At 50.0% G+C, this 13,567-nt stretch overlaps 1 protein-coding gene across 9 annotated transcripts in view; it reads right to left on the reverse strand.

Moving 5' to 3' along the window:
* Positions 1-13,567, reverse strand: part of RREB1 (ras responsive element binding protein 1) — a 146,012-nt gene that overhangs the window by 64,349 nt on the left and 68,096 nt on the right. For all 9 annotated transcript variants that reach the window (XM_007523295.3, XM_060188738.1, XM_060188739.1 and 6 more), the window contains 4 exons: positions 11,746-11,863; positions 7,426-7,531; positions 5,960-6,172; positions 414-503 (listed from right to left, as the gene is read on the reverse strand). In XM_007523295.3, coding sequence (XP_007523357.2) covers positions 414-503; positions 5,960-6,130 — 261 coding nt within the window. In that variant the 5' untranslated portion in view covers positions 6,131-6,172; positions 7,426-7,531; positions 11,746-11,863. The remainder of the gene's footprint in view (positions 1-413; positions 504-5,959; positions 6,173-7,425; positions 7,532-11,745; positions 11,864-13,567) is intronic.

Consider the following 13,567-nt stretch of genomic DNA (forward strand, 5'->3'; position numbering starts at 1 on the left):
GGTCAGGCACGGAGCTCAGAGGCACAGGACATGCTGTGATGGATGGAGCTCTTGGCTTCTGCCCCCAATATGGGTTCATAGCCACAATGACTTGAGGGGATAGGGGTTCAGATGGCTCTGCCCACTCACCAGGAAGGAAGTAGTCTTCCTCGACATGCTGTCAGATAACTAGCCAGCACTGTCCTCAATTCTGCGAGGGAATTCTGGGACTGTGTCGAAGGCTAACACCAAAACAACTGGGGAACCACCCCCTCTGGAACATCAGTAAGATCTCAAAGCGAAGGGAGACAGCCCTGATTCATCCACCAGGTGTGAAAAGTCCCCTCCCCTTGCCCTGCGTATTGACCTAAAGAGAAAAAAGGAAAGGGAAAGACAAAACCCAAACCAAACCAGAATCACAAGTAGATGCGAACCTGGCGAATGTGCATTGTGAGCTGGTGCTGTGTGGTGCAGATCTTCTCACACAGGGGGCAGTTATAGGAGGACTTCTCCTCTTTTGTTTCCTGCGAAGAGAACAAAGAAAAAGCCTGAGGATGAGGCCCAGCTCCCAGTGCGCAGGCGCCTATTAGTTCTGTGGGAAGCGCCTGAGTCTCAAGACTTGCAGTGACCAGCGGCCGAAGGCTGGGCCCCCGGAGAGGCTGGGTGTGAGCCTGAGCACGGCAGAGGCTCGCCTGCCTGCCTCAGTTTCCTCATTTTCACGGCATCTTCCATATCGGGCTGTGATGACACCGATGAATGTGGACAGGGGAACAGTGCCTGGTGCAAGGCGAGTGCTCAAGAAAGGCTGATGAGGCCGCCTTGGTGGCGGAACCATCTAGGTACAGCAGAGCCAGAAATGGAGCACCGTTCCCCACCCCTGGGGGCACACAGGCTCCCCGCTAGGCACCATCTGGTCTCTCGGCTCAGGACAATCCCTTCCAATACGAACAGCTGTTGGAGCCCAGCATGGTACCCTAGGCACCAGCGTGACTCTCAGAATCAAGATGTGGACCCCAGAGAGACAGAGAGGATGACAACCCCAACAGAGGACACCCAGCAGTGTGACAGGAGACCGCTACTGCTCAGTGTGTGTGCGGGCCCTTACAACAGCTCGAATAGTGTCTTAAGAAGGCCATTCACCACCTGGAGGGGGTGCTTCATGGGCTTTGAAGCAGGCCTGCAGTTATCTTTCTGTCCCCCTCTCTGCCTCCCCTCCCCTCTTAATTTCTCTCTGTTCTATTAAGTATAACAGAAAGAAAAAAATTAAAGAACAAAAAGACCACTGGGAACTGTGGATTTGTAGTGCGGGCACCAAGTCCCAGCGATAACTCTGGAGGCAATTAAAAAAGAAAAAAAAAAAAAAAAAAAAGGAAGGAAGGAAGGAAGGAAGGAAGTCCATTCACCCTTTAAAGGAAAGGACAGCTCCTTCTCTGTCCACCTGCTCCAATTCTCTTACACAAAACCATCCGGGATTTGGGCTTGTGGCTCCACTCACATTTCCCTAGGCTCCATGGGCCCCCCGCCCGCCATCTTACTACTCAGGACTCACTTTCCCTAGGAATCTGAATGAAGGGTGGTGGGCTTCCACAGGTCAGCAGAAGCACGTGGGGGAGCATTCCCCAAGAGAGGTTTCTAGACCAGGAGAATAGGGCTTGCTTGTGAGGGTTGGAGCCCAGAGAACGGTTTGTCCCACCCATAAGCTCCCGGGAGTTGCTGGTACTTATTACCTAGATTTTGGGGGGGAAAAACTCAAGCTGCTGAACTGAAAAGTTCAGGTGGTGCTGGAGCTGGGTGGCATCTGTCTAGTGTGGGGAAGGGCCAGTGTGGACCAAGCAACCCAATATCGAAGGGTCTTCTTTTTACTCATTCATTTGACTGAGTTTGCTTCTTGCAAGCACAACGTACACTGAGTATCTACCATGTGCTAAAGCTACACACAGAGGAATTGCCTTTTTCTTTTTTCCTTCTTCATTTTTTCCCCAGAGCTATTATTATGGATGAGGAAACTGAGGCAGAGAGGCCAGAGAAGAGAACTACAGCTGAGGAGAAGAGTCAGACTTAATAGTTCCAGCCAGCAACTCCGAAGCCCATGCCCTGAACCACCAAGCTCCCTGGTGACAGGAAAGGGCTCATCCCAAGGCCCAGAAGGGAGACAACCCAGGGGATTCCTCATGCACGGTGTTGACGACACATGTCACCTCGAGGACCATGAGAACAGATGGCATCCGACAGCAGATGGGTGGGTGGATGGAGGGATGTCCCTCCCTGCTCCCCTCTTCCGAGGCTAGTGAGTCTCCATCTACTCTTGGGACCTTGGGCTTGAGAACTAGGCATGTTACATACTTTTCCAGCTCACATTGAAAATAGAAAAGAAAAAAAGAAAGAAAAGAAAAGGAAAGGAGAGAATTTGAGTCTGATGGAGCTGGTCAAAAGTCGCCAAATACGTGGTTTGGGAAGTGGCATAATGGGTAAAGGGTTGGGCCCTCAAGCATGGAGTCCTGAGTTCATCCCTGGCAGCACAGTCCCCAGAACTCTGGTGAGTGATGTCCGGTCCTTTCTCTCACTTCATATCCCTCTCATAAACAAACAAAAACATTTTTTTAAAAGTCATCAAAAAAAAAAAAAAAAAAAAAAAAAACACCACAAAAGCTAAAAAAGGCTTAGCAGCAACATTTGAGCACTGGCTATGACCAGCACATGTACCGTGCCATACTGTGGGGCTCAAAGTTTGTCTCTGGAGGCATTTTCACTGAATTATTAGATTAACGGCCACGTGATCACATACATATATTAAAAAAACTACACCCCCTTCACATATGTATTTTTAAAATCACACACAAACACACACCTTAAAAAAAGGGGGGGCCTGGTGGTGGCACACCTGGTTGAGCGCACATGTTACAAAGCGCAAGGACCTAGGTTCAAGGCCCCAGTCCCCACCAGCAGGGGGAAAAGCTTCACGAGTGGTGAAGCAGTGCTGCAGGTGTCTCTTTGTCTTTCACCCTCTCTTAACTCCCCATTCCCTCTCGATTTCTGATAGTCTCTATCCAATAAATAAATAAAGATAATTAAAAAAATTTTTTTAAAAAAGGGAAGATTCATGGGGGGTTATGTGGGGGAATTGCTAGTGATGCCCTGGTTAAACAAACAAACAAAAAAGGGTAAGAATAAAAAAGAGACTCAAGGGGCCAGGTGGCGGCACAACTGGTAGGATGCTCGTTCTACAGCAGAGACCCAGGTCCCCACCTGCAGGGGGAAGTTTCATCAGAGTGGTGAGGCAGGGCTGCAGGTGTGTGTATGTGTGTGTCTCTCTCTCTCTCTCCACCTCTACCTCACCTTTCCCACTCAGTTTCTGTCTCTATCAAATCAACAAGTAAATAAAATAAAAAGAAATAAAAATTCATGGGTAGGATATATGTAAATGACAAACAAAACTAAACAAAAAAACCCCTCTAAGCCAACAGACTGTTAAGCAGACAAAAACAAACAAACAAGAAATCGGGGGGTTGGGGGGGGGGTGAGCAGTGGCTCACCTGGTTGGTTGAGCTCACACATCACCACCATGTCTGAAGATCCAGGCTCAATTCTCTGGTCCCCATCTGTAGGGGGAAAGCTTCACAAATGGTGAAGCAGTGCTGCTGCAGGTGTCTCTCTGTCTTTCTCCCTCTCTATGTCCTCCTCTCCTGCTCTATCAAAAACAAACTAGCAAAAAACAAAACCACCACCACAGCAAACAACAACAAAATCCAAACCAAACAGAAATCAGCCTTCATTTCTCTAGGGAAGGCACCAGGCATGAGCGCTGTGGACTAAGCCAGTTCACTGCAACCAGACCCCAGCCTTGTCTGGAAGAAGGAAGTTCTGTGACTCACATGGAATTTGTAGAGGAGCAAGCAGGTGACAGTCCCTGGATGCAGCCACAGTGGGGAACCTGAATCTGGTGGTGGCAGGGAGACTTTCCGAGCTGACAGATGACGTTAGCAGCTAATGTGATAACTCGCTGTCCTGTAATTAGGCGATCTGGCGCCCCTGTCATCGGCTGGCTGGGGCTAATCTGTGCTGGAACGCAGTGTCAGCCAGTGGACAGGCACCTTCCGGGCTCCCTGTCCTGGGACCCCAGTCACCCACAGGTAAGGAGGGTAGACCCCCACCCACAATGGTCTCTGTGCAGGAATTGCTGTCTTTCTCAAGAACTTCAAGCCCAGGACTCCTTTCTCAATGCTTAGCCAGGGCTCCAGGGCTCTGGAGGTCCTGGAAGGTTTGTCAGGGCATGAAATGGACCTGGGTGCGTACTGTGAAATGGGAGGATGGCAGTGGATGTATGTATGGATGGAGGACAGATGGACAGTCACATGAGAGAGGAAGTAGACCTGTTCTTGTCAGAGCTGGCGCTTCTCCGAGCCTCAGGCCAGTCACCCAGGCTGAGAACGTTCTCGGGAGCCCATGGGAAAAGCACACGGAGACAAGAACAGAGGGAAAAAGAGGTCAGTGCCCCAGCCCCAAACCGCCAAGCTTGGCCCATTTTCTCTGCCCTCCCCCAACCACCAGAAAGGCACGGAGGCATGGAGACACACACACACACATCTGGTGTGTGTGCATATGTGTCTGTGTGTGTGTGGCGGGGGGGGGGGGGGGGGATGTCAGGCTACTTAGCTTCCCCTGGAGAGTCAGCTGCACCGAAAGCTTTGGTTAACATTCTGTACATTCACAGAAAACCTTCCGGATGTGCCCAGAGTTCTGTAGGATTTTTAGTAACAAAGAGAATTAATTCACCAGGCTTGCTCTCCTGTCTGTCCTTAGCGTGTAGATAAGCCCAAGATGATTGTGCTCTCCCAAGGGCTTGGTGCAACCCCATAAAGTCAGCTAAGCCCAAGTTCAATACGGGGAGTCAGTTCCTATTAACCCAGAATCAGGAAGTGAGACCGCACCACGGTCCAAAAGCACAGCAACAACCTTTTGAGGGCCCCTCCCTAGAACACCCACGCAGACACTCCTCTGACTCCCCAAAGCGGAGGGCGCGGGCTTTGCAATGCCATTCCTTGACTGGTCCCTGCCACCTTCCACTTCTTCTCCACTTCCCTGATCCCACGTGTGCTAAGAATTCAAGGTGAGCACTTGACATCTGACGTGATGTTCTCTGGTCTCCAAAACCGCATGCTCTCCGAGCTGCAGAGCTAAGTAGCAAACATCAGTAATGATCTGCTACTTCTTATGAAAACTCACGAGAAAAAAACAGCATAGTGGCTATGCAAAAAGACTCATGCCTGAGGGCTCAGGTTCAATTCCCATCACTACCAGAAGCCAGAGCTGAGCAGGGCTCTGAGAAAAAAAAAAAAAAAAAAAAAAAAAAGCAGTGACTAAGAACACGATTCTGCCATTGTGTGAACAAGGAAGTGAGCCATGCCACAGCAGAGCAGGGCACAGGCTTCACTGGGCAGTCAAGAGAAGGACATCAACGGCAGCCAATGATGCAGGTGACAACAGGGGTGCTTGCGCCAATGGGGACACCACGGCAAGGGAACCAAAAAGCCTTGCTCTTGAAAAGTAACGGCAGCCTCTGGGCATTTCTTTTTTCTATTTTTAATATTTATCTTCCCTTTTGTTGCCCTTTTTAAATTGTTGTAGTTATTATTGCTGTTATTGATGCCGTCGTTGTTGGATAGGGCAGAGAGAAATGGAGAGAGGAGGGGAAGACAGAGAGGGGGCGAGAAAGATAGACACCTGCAGACCTGCTTCACCGCCTGTGAAGTGACCCCCCCTGCAGGTGGGGAGCCGGGGGCTTGAACTGGGATCCTTAAGCCGGTCCTTGCGCTTTGTGCCACATGCACCCGACCCCCAGCCTCTGGGCATTTCTACTTAGCTCTCTGAACACATCCCAGGCTTGGTCCCGAGAAGGTGGGCTCAAGGGGACAGTCTCCCCTCCAAAGTTCCCAGGACGGGATTCACTAGTTGTAGTTACCGCTCTGTGTCTGAAGCTTACCTGGTTCCTTCTACCAATACGATTTGGTCCTGGAGGCTTCGAGGGACATTTGATGGTTGGGGGGCTGCCGCCATTCTCAGCCACCTTGCTTACACCCATCACTGCCGACATCATGGTGCTGACGGAAGACAAGTCAGAACCTTCCGAGCCAACGGGCGAACTGGACGTCATTGAGTCGAGGGTTTAAGCTTCTAAGAAGTCTCCGTCACAGAACTGGAGAGCGGAGATGGCTAGTGTTAGCATGTGGGCCACCATAACTGAGTCTGCTCAAACACCTCCAGGCTCTCTGGGTTTCAGCCGACACTGTGCCCATGGCTTCAGCATTCCTTTCACTGGAAGGACAGCCTGCCATGCCCAAACGCTCACCGGGCCTCGTCCTGAGTGTGGGCATCTGACACGTTCAGAGTCATGGAGGCCAGCCTCTTCCTCACCTCACCTTCACCAGGCAGAACTGGAAAGGTTCAGGGAACCATCAGGAATCCCTGAGGGAGCTTCCCCTGGTACTGTGAAGCTCCCACGCTGTGTTAGGGCTTGAACCTGCGGCCTTGATATTTAGTTCTTTCTTTATTATTTACCAGAGCACTGCTCATGTGTGGGGGACTGCACCTAGGGTTTCATCAACTCAGGCATTAAAGCTCTTTCTTTCTCTTTCCTTCTTTCTTTCTCTCTGTCTCTTTTCTTTTTCTCTCTCCCCCTTTCTCTCTCTCTTTCTTTCTTTCATTGCCCTTGCTATTTTATTTTTGTAGTTATTATTGTTGTTGTTCTTGATGTCATTGTTGTTGGATAGGACAGAGAGAAATGGAGAGAGGAGGGGGAGACAGAGGGGGGGAGAGAAAGACAGACACCTGCAGACCTGCTTCACCGCCTGTGAAGCAACTCCTCTGCAGGTGGGGAGCGGGGGGCTCGAACCAGGATCCTTATGCCGGTCCTTGCGCTTTGCGCCACATGCGCTTAACCCACTGCGCTACAGCCCGACTCCCTCTTTCTTTCTTTCTTCCTTCCTTCCTTTCTTTCTTTCTTTCTTTCTTTCTTTCTTTCTTTCTTTCTTTCTTTCTTTCTTTCTTTCTTTCGTACAGCACTGCTCAACTCTGACTTGTGGTGGTATTGAACCTGGGACCTAGGAGCATGAAAGCCTTTTTGCATAACCGTTGTTATGAACCTGGGGCCTTCAGTATGGTAAAGTGTGTGAGCTACTGTCAGGCCTCCAGATGCCAGTTTGCCTCTCTGTGTGTGTGTATGTGTGTGTGTGTGTGTGTGTGTTATCATGGGAGAGAGAACCAGCTCTGGCATACAGTGGTGCTGGGAACTCTTATATGTGGCTGCAGATATATAATCTCGTGCTCTGACAGGCTGCGCTATCTTCCTGGCCCTCCAAATACTGGATTCCCTAAGAAAAGCAAGCAGGCAGCAAGCCTACATCCCAGGAAATGGACAAAAGCAAACCCCAGCACTCCTCTGCCAACTACCTCCATCTCTGCCCCAGCAGACGCCCCACTCTCGCCGTCACTCGCAGGAGGAGCAGATGCGTGTGCTCACTTCTTTCTTCTCTTGTCTCAGTCCCTTGTGTAGACGCTAGAAAGGAAGCGAAGGTCAGAGATTCAGCCAGTGTCTCTTCACCTTAAAGAGACAGGAAAGATAATCTGCCGTGACCAACCGCCCTAGGTTCACCGCAACCAGGCATGGGTGATGTCCGAAGGCTTCTTTTCCTTCCCTCCTTGTGCAGACACCCTGACTGCAAAGCGCCCATGTGACCCTGCAGCGTCTCACTCGCTGGCGCTTGCATGTACACGCGTGTGGGAGTTTTCTCTCACACGCTGCTCGGGTCTGACACCTGAGCCCTACCCTCACCGAAATATGACCAACGGCGCAGCCCAGGATGGAACGCATTAAAGACTCACCGTCTAGAGGGTGTTAGGTGAGCCTTAACAGACAGCCGGTGACAGGAAAAGAAGGGTAAGGAGACACTCATGGGTATGTTCCTCTTGCCATGTCTGGCCTTAACCTACTGACACCACTGCTGATGAAGCATCAAAGTGAGGAGTTAGAAGAGTTGCCTGGGGTGGGGTGCGGGTGGGGGGGGGTGGTGGGCCAGTGGGTAGATTACTGGGCTTGTAAGATTGAGCTCCTGAACTGAATTTGATCCCTAGCACCTAGGCTTTTCTCGCTCTCCCTTGTAAAATAAATAAGGTAAAACGGGGGCCGGGCAGTAGCACATTGGGCTTAGCTACACAGTACTAAGCGCAAGGACCCGCATAAGGATCCAGGTTCGAGGCCCCTGCTCCACACCCGCTGGGGGGGGTTGTTTCACAAGAGGGGAAGCAAGCCTGCAGGTGTCTACCTTTCTCTCTCCGTCTCTATCTCCCCTATCCTCTCTCAATTTCTCTCTGTCCTATCCAAAAGAAAAGGAAAAAACAAAACAAAACAAAACCGGCAGGAGCAGTGGATTCATAGTGCCGGCACCTAGCCCCAGCAATGACCTAGGAGGCAAAAAATAAAATAAGATAAAGTAAAATAAAATAAAATGAATCTTTAAAATTTTTAAAAAATATTTACTTTCCCTTTCGTTGCCCTTGTTGTTTTTTATTGTAGTTATTGATGTCGTCATTGTTAGGACAGAGAGAAATGGAGAGAGGAGGGGAAGACAGAGAGGGGGAGAGAAAGACAGACACCTGAAGACCCGTTTCACCGCCTGTGAAGCGACTCCCCTGCAGGTGGGGAGCCGGGGGCTCGAACCAGGATCCCTACGCCGGTCCTCGTGCTGTGTGCCATGTGCGTTTAACCTGCTGCGCTACCGCCCAACTCCCAATAAAACGAATCTTAAAGAAACCTGGGCCTGGGTGGTGTTGCACCTGGTTGAGCAAGGACCTGGATTCGAACCCCCAGTCCCCACCTGCAGGGAGAAGCTTCATGAGCAGCGAAGCACTGCTGCAGGCGTTTCTCTGTCTTTCTTTATCACAACCTTTCCTCTTGGTTTCTGACTGATTCTACCCGATCAATAAAGGTGATGCAGAAACAAAGGAAAGAAAAAAGTAAAAAGACTAGCTCGAGAGGCTATTTCTCTTTTCTCGGGGAAGATACTCTCCAGCCAGTAACTGCACACAGGCACATACTCTCTCCTCCAGCAGTGAGTAATGATCATTATCGCTGATGTGTGTTGACCACCATCAGTGGCCCAAATGGGATGCATTGGATCGACCTTCTCGTGGTGCATCCCGTGAGTACCCATTCATTGGGGAAACTGACGATCCTTCCTAGCCGACTGAATCCACATGGATCCCAGTCACTTTCAAAGCCAGCAACAAGCAGCTCCTGACAGCTTTCAACCTGACGCTGTTGACTGGCTACGGAAGAAGGGCAAACGCTAGAAGAAGAAGAAGAAGTGGCCCAAATGTACCTAAGACTTACTTCATCTCTGCCCAGTACTTGCTGGGCGGCGGCGGACACAAAGAGCACGGCCTGTGGCTTCCTCTCCCACCTTCCTGGGATGTGGGGCTGCGGCCCAAGCCTTTGCACACGGCAAAGCAGCCCACTATTCGGGTGAGCTGTCTGCCAGTCCCACATGTCTTTCCCGAAGTGTACTTTCTTTTCTCTTTCTTTCTTTCCGTTTTTCTTTTTCTTTTTGGCCACCAGGGTTATTGCTGGGGTTCAGTGTCTGCTGCTCCTGGTAGCTATTTTTTATTCATTCGAATTAGATAGGACAGAGAGGAATTGAAAGAGGAGGGGAGATGATAGACAGGGAGAGGAAAGGAGACACCTGCAGACCTGCTCCACCGCTCCTGAAACCTCCCTCCTGCAGTAGCTTGGACCCAGGTCCTCGTGCGTGGCAGTGTGGGAGCTCAACCCAGTTCTCCACCACCCAACCCCCCTGAAGTGTGTTTCCAACAAGTGTATCACCTATTCCCTTAAACTATTAGGACAGGCGTGCCATTATCTGCCTAAGTCAAGTAAGTGGAAATGTTCATACTAAAAGCACCTTTAAAAAGTAGTCCGGGAGGTGGTGCAGTGGATAAAGCATCGGACTCTAAAGCGTGAGGTCCTCAGTTCAGAGTGATGTCTGGCTCTTTCTCTCTCCTCCTATGTTTCTCATTAATAAATAAACAAATACATAAATAAAATAATAAAAAAAAAGACTTACTGACGGGGTGCGAGGAGAACCAGAGCATCACTCTGGCACATGTGATGCCAGGGATCGAACTGACATTTCAGATCCAACACTCAAGCCAGCATGCCACTTGCCAGGCTGCTCAGCTCATTTGTAAACATCTCCCCCCCCCCCGTAGTTTTAATGTACAAGTAATCCTGACCCGACTGGGAAGCTTCTAGTGCGTTATAATCACCCTGCGTCAGTGTGAAGGAAAATGAAGCTTTCTACCCCATATCCAGCAGGAGTTTATTTAGACGATCTTTACTTCTCAGTGACGACTCCATTGAGCTTGTGCCATTCTGGGAATAAGTTAAGAGTGAACACCTCTGGGACCGAATGAAAAATCATATCAGAAAAATATATTCTGGGGCCGGGTGGGGGCGCACCTGAGTGCATGTGTCACAACGCTCAAGGACCTGGGTTTTTGAGCACCGCCGCACCCCGGTCCCCACCTGCAGGGGGAAAGCTTTGCGAGTGGTGAAGCAGGGCTGCAGGTGTCTCTCTGCCTCTCTCCCTCTCTACCACTCCCTTCCCTCTCAATTTCTGGCTGTCTCTATCCAATAAATAAAGATAATAAAAAGAGGAGGGTAGGTAGCATAATATTCACAGACTCTTTTGCCTGAGGCACCAAAGTTCCAGGTTCAATCTTCCATGTAAAGAGGAAGCAGAAGTAATGACAGGAAAATGAGCAACAGCACAGAGCTCGGTGGTGCACAGAAGTGTATGGGAGCAACCCTCTTAAACAAACAAACAAACAAACAAAAACCTGCAAAGACAGTTAAAAGTGGGAAGCATGAAGCATAGTTAATTTTATTTTATTTTATTTATTTATTCCCTTTTGTTGCCCTTGTTGTTTTATTGTTGTAGTTATTATTGATGTCGTTGTTGTGGGATAGGACAGAGAGAAATGGAGAGAGGAGGGGAAGACAGAGAGGGGGAGAGAAAGACAGACACCTGCAGACCTGCTTCACCGCCTGTGAAGGGACCTGCCTGCAGGTGGGGAGCTGGGGGCTCGAACCGGGATCCTGACGCCGGTCCTTGAGCTTAGCGCCACCTGCGCTTAACCCGCTGCGCTACAGCCCGACTCCCGAAGCATAGTTTTTAATAAATTTAAATAGTCTCCAAGCACAGAGAGACTTCACAGAGAAAGGCAGGAGGCTAAGTCACCTTTACAACCAGGTTGGGGGGCCAGATGGTGGTGCACCTGGTTGAGCACACACATTACAACGCACAAGGTCCCCAGTTCAAGCCCCCGGTCCCCATCTGCAGGGGGGACAGCTTCACAAGTGGTGAAGCAGGGCTGCAGGTGTGTCTCTCTGTCTCTCTCCCCCTCTGCTCTCAATTTCTCTCTGTCACTATCCAGTAAATCAATAAAATAAGAAAAAATAAATAAAAAAAAATTTCACACATTACAACCAGGTTGAACTGCAAGGGCTCACTGGTGTGTGAACATTCTTATATAAACATGCCATGACACATACACCTATCAGATCCAGAAAAAACTAGCCATCCATTCAGTTTCTCCTAGTTTTGCACTGAGGCCTCAGGAGGAGGTGGAGAAAGGGCAGGAGAGCACTGAGAAGAAAGGGTGGGGACTCCATCACTCAAAATCGTCAAACCAGGGAAGGAAAGGTGAACTGACCTGTCCTCTTCTCTCGTCACACCGGCGCCTCCTCACTGAGGGGCTGGCGCTGGCTGGGCACACTTACGGGCAGGGCTGTGCCTCAAAGCCGTCGCCTCAGGAGCAGAAATGCAGCAGCCTGCAGAGACAAGAAAGGTTCGACATTAAGAATGACATCTAGAAACAGTGCCCTGTCAGTCCTTTCCTCTACCAGGAGTCCAATTTAGGAACACAAGGGTGGCCTTTCCCACTTCTCACACACCGGAAGACAGTGTCTGGCTCCTATGTCCACACTACCCAGAGGCCTCTAGCACACAGGGCATGGCCCAGCACCACCATGCTTGGACCACTGGTCCCTGGCTTGGCCTGAGGCTGACTTGTTGACAGCACATGCTGAGGGACCACTTGCTGAAGGGGCAAAGTCGATCAGATCCAGAGGAAAAACATGCGTTCCACCAGAGAGACCCGGCTGCTGACTCCTCCTCCTGACCCTCCCCGTCCCCTCTGATAAATGATAACCACGACAGTTATTTTACTGTTTTGCGAATGAGAACTTTGGTGGTGGGTCAGGCGAGTAGGACACACATATACAGGAGCGAAACTATACCCAAAACTATACTCAAGCTGCATAATATTGTAAACCTGTGTTAAATCAATACTTCAAAAACAGATGTATGGGGTGGGGGACGGTAGCGCAGCGGGTTAAGCGCACGTGGGGCAAAGCGCAAGGACCGGCAGAAGGATCCCGGTTCGAGTCCCTGGCTCCCCACCTGCAGGGGAGTCGCTTCACAAGCCGTGAAGCAGGTCTGCAGGTGTCTGTCTTTCTCTCCCCCTCTCTGTCTTCCCCTCCTCTCTCCATTTCTCTCTGTCCTATCCAACCACAATGACAACAATAACAACAACAATAAAACAACAAGGGCAACAAAAGGGGGGAAAAAAGTTTAAAAAAGAAAACAAAACAAAACAGACGTATGTTATTTATGAGAAAGAGGACCAGAGCATCATTCCAGTAGCATGTGTGGTGCCAGGGGCTCAAACCAGGCTCAACTCATGCTTTGAAATCCAATGCTTTCCCTGCTGCTTCACTTCCCAGGCAGCAAGTCTACAGTAGTCTTTCATTAGTAGTAGTAAAGAGCAAAATGAAAATTAAACCAGCAGTGGGCAGGGGAGATAGCCAATATGGTTATGTAAAGATACATTGATGCCTGAAGTTCCAAAATGCCAGGTTCAATCCCTAGGACCACCGTAAGCCAGAACAGAGCAGTGCTCTAGTAGTAGTAGTAGTAGTAGTAGTAGTAGTAGTAGTAGTAGTAGTAGTAGTAGTAGTAATAATAATGAAAGAAAAAGGTATCAACAGCCAAGGAAGTGTCCCCGGACCAGCTCAACCAGAACCATTCTTGGAGAAGACAGAGGACATCACTCAGACTGGACAGTCTGCACTGCGGGGAGTTGGGGGAGAAGTGTGTTCTTCAGGAAGCGACAGGGGCAGGAAGCTGTATGGACTGGGAGAAGGCACCATGCCCCTACGAACCAAAGTCCGAAAAGCTGTGGCTGTGGAGGTCAATGGACTAAAAGTGACCACGTGGGGGACAAAGCCTAGTGGACACTTGTGCCAGACAAATCTTCCCTTTCTGTGTCCCCGTCCATTTCTGGGAGGAAGGCCACTCCGTTATTTTCTGGAATCTCGCTGCTCTGTCCACATGGCCCTGACCCCAAGGAGGCACTGCCCACCAGGACCTTGGGGTCACATCAGCAGACCTTTCCATCTGATGCCCACACACCGAAGTCAAGGAGTGATTTACAGGGACAGCCCAAATGGAACAGAGATGCTACCAAGGATTCC

Source organism: Erinaceus europaeus, chromosome 4, assembly GCF_950295315.1.
Source record: "Erinaceus europaeus chromosome 4, mEriEur2.1, whole genome shotgun sequence".
NCBI classification, from domain to species: domain Eukaryota; kingdom Metazoa; phylum Chordata; class Mammalia; order Eulipotyphla; family Erinaceidae; genus Erinaceus; species Erinaceus europaeus.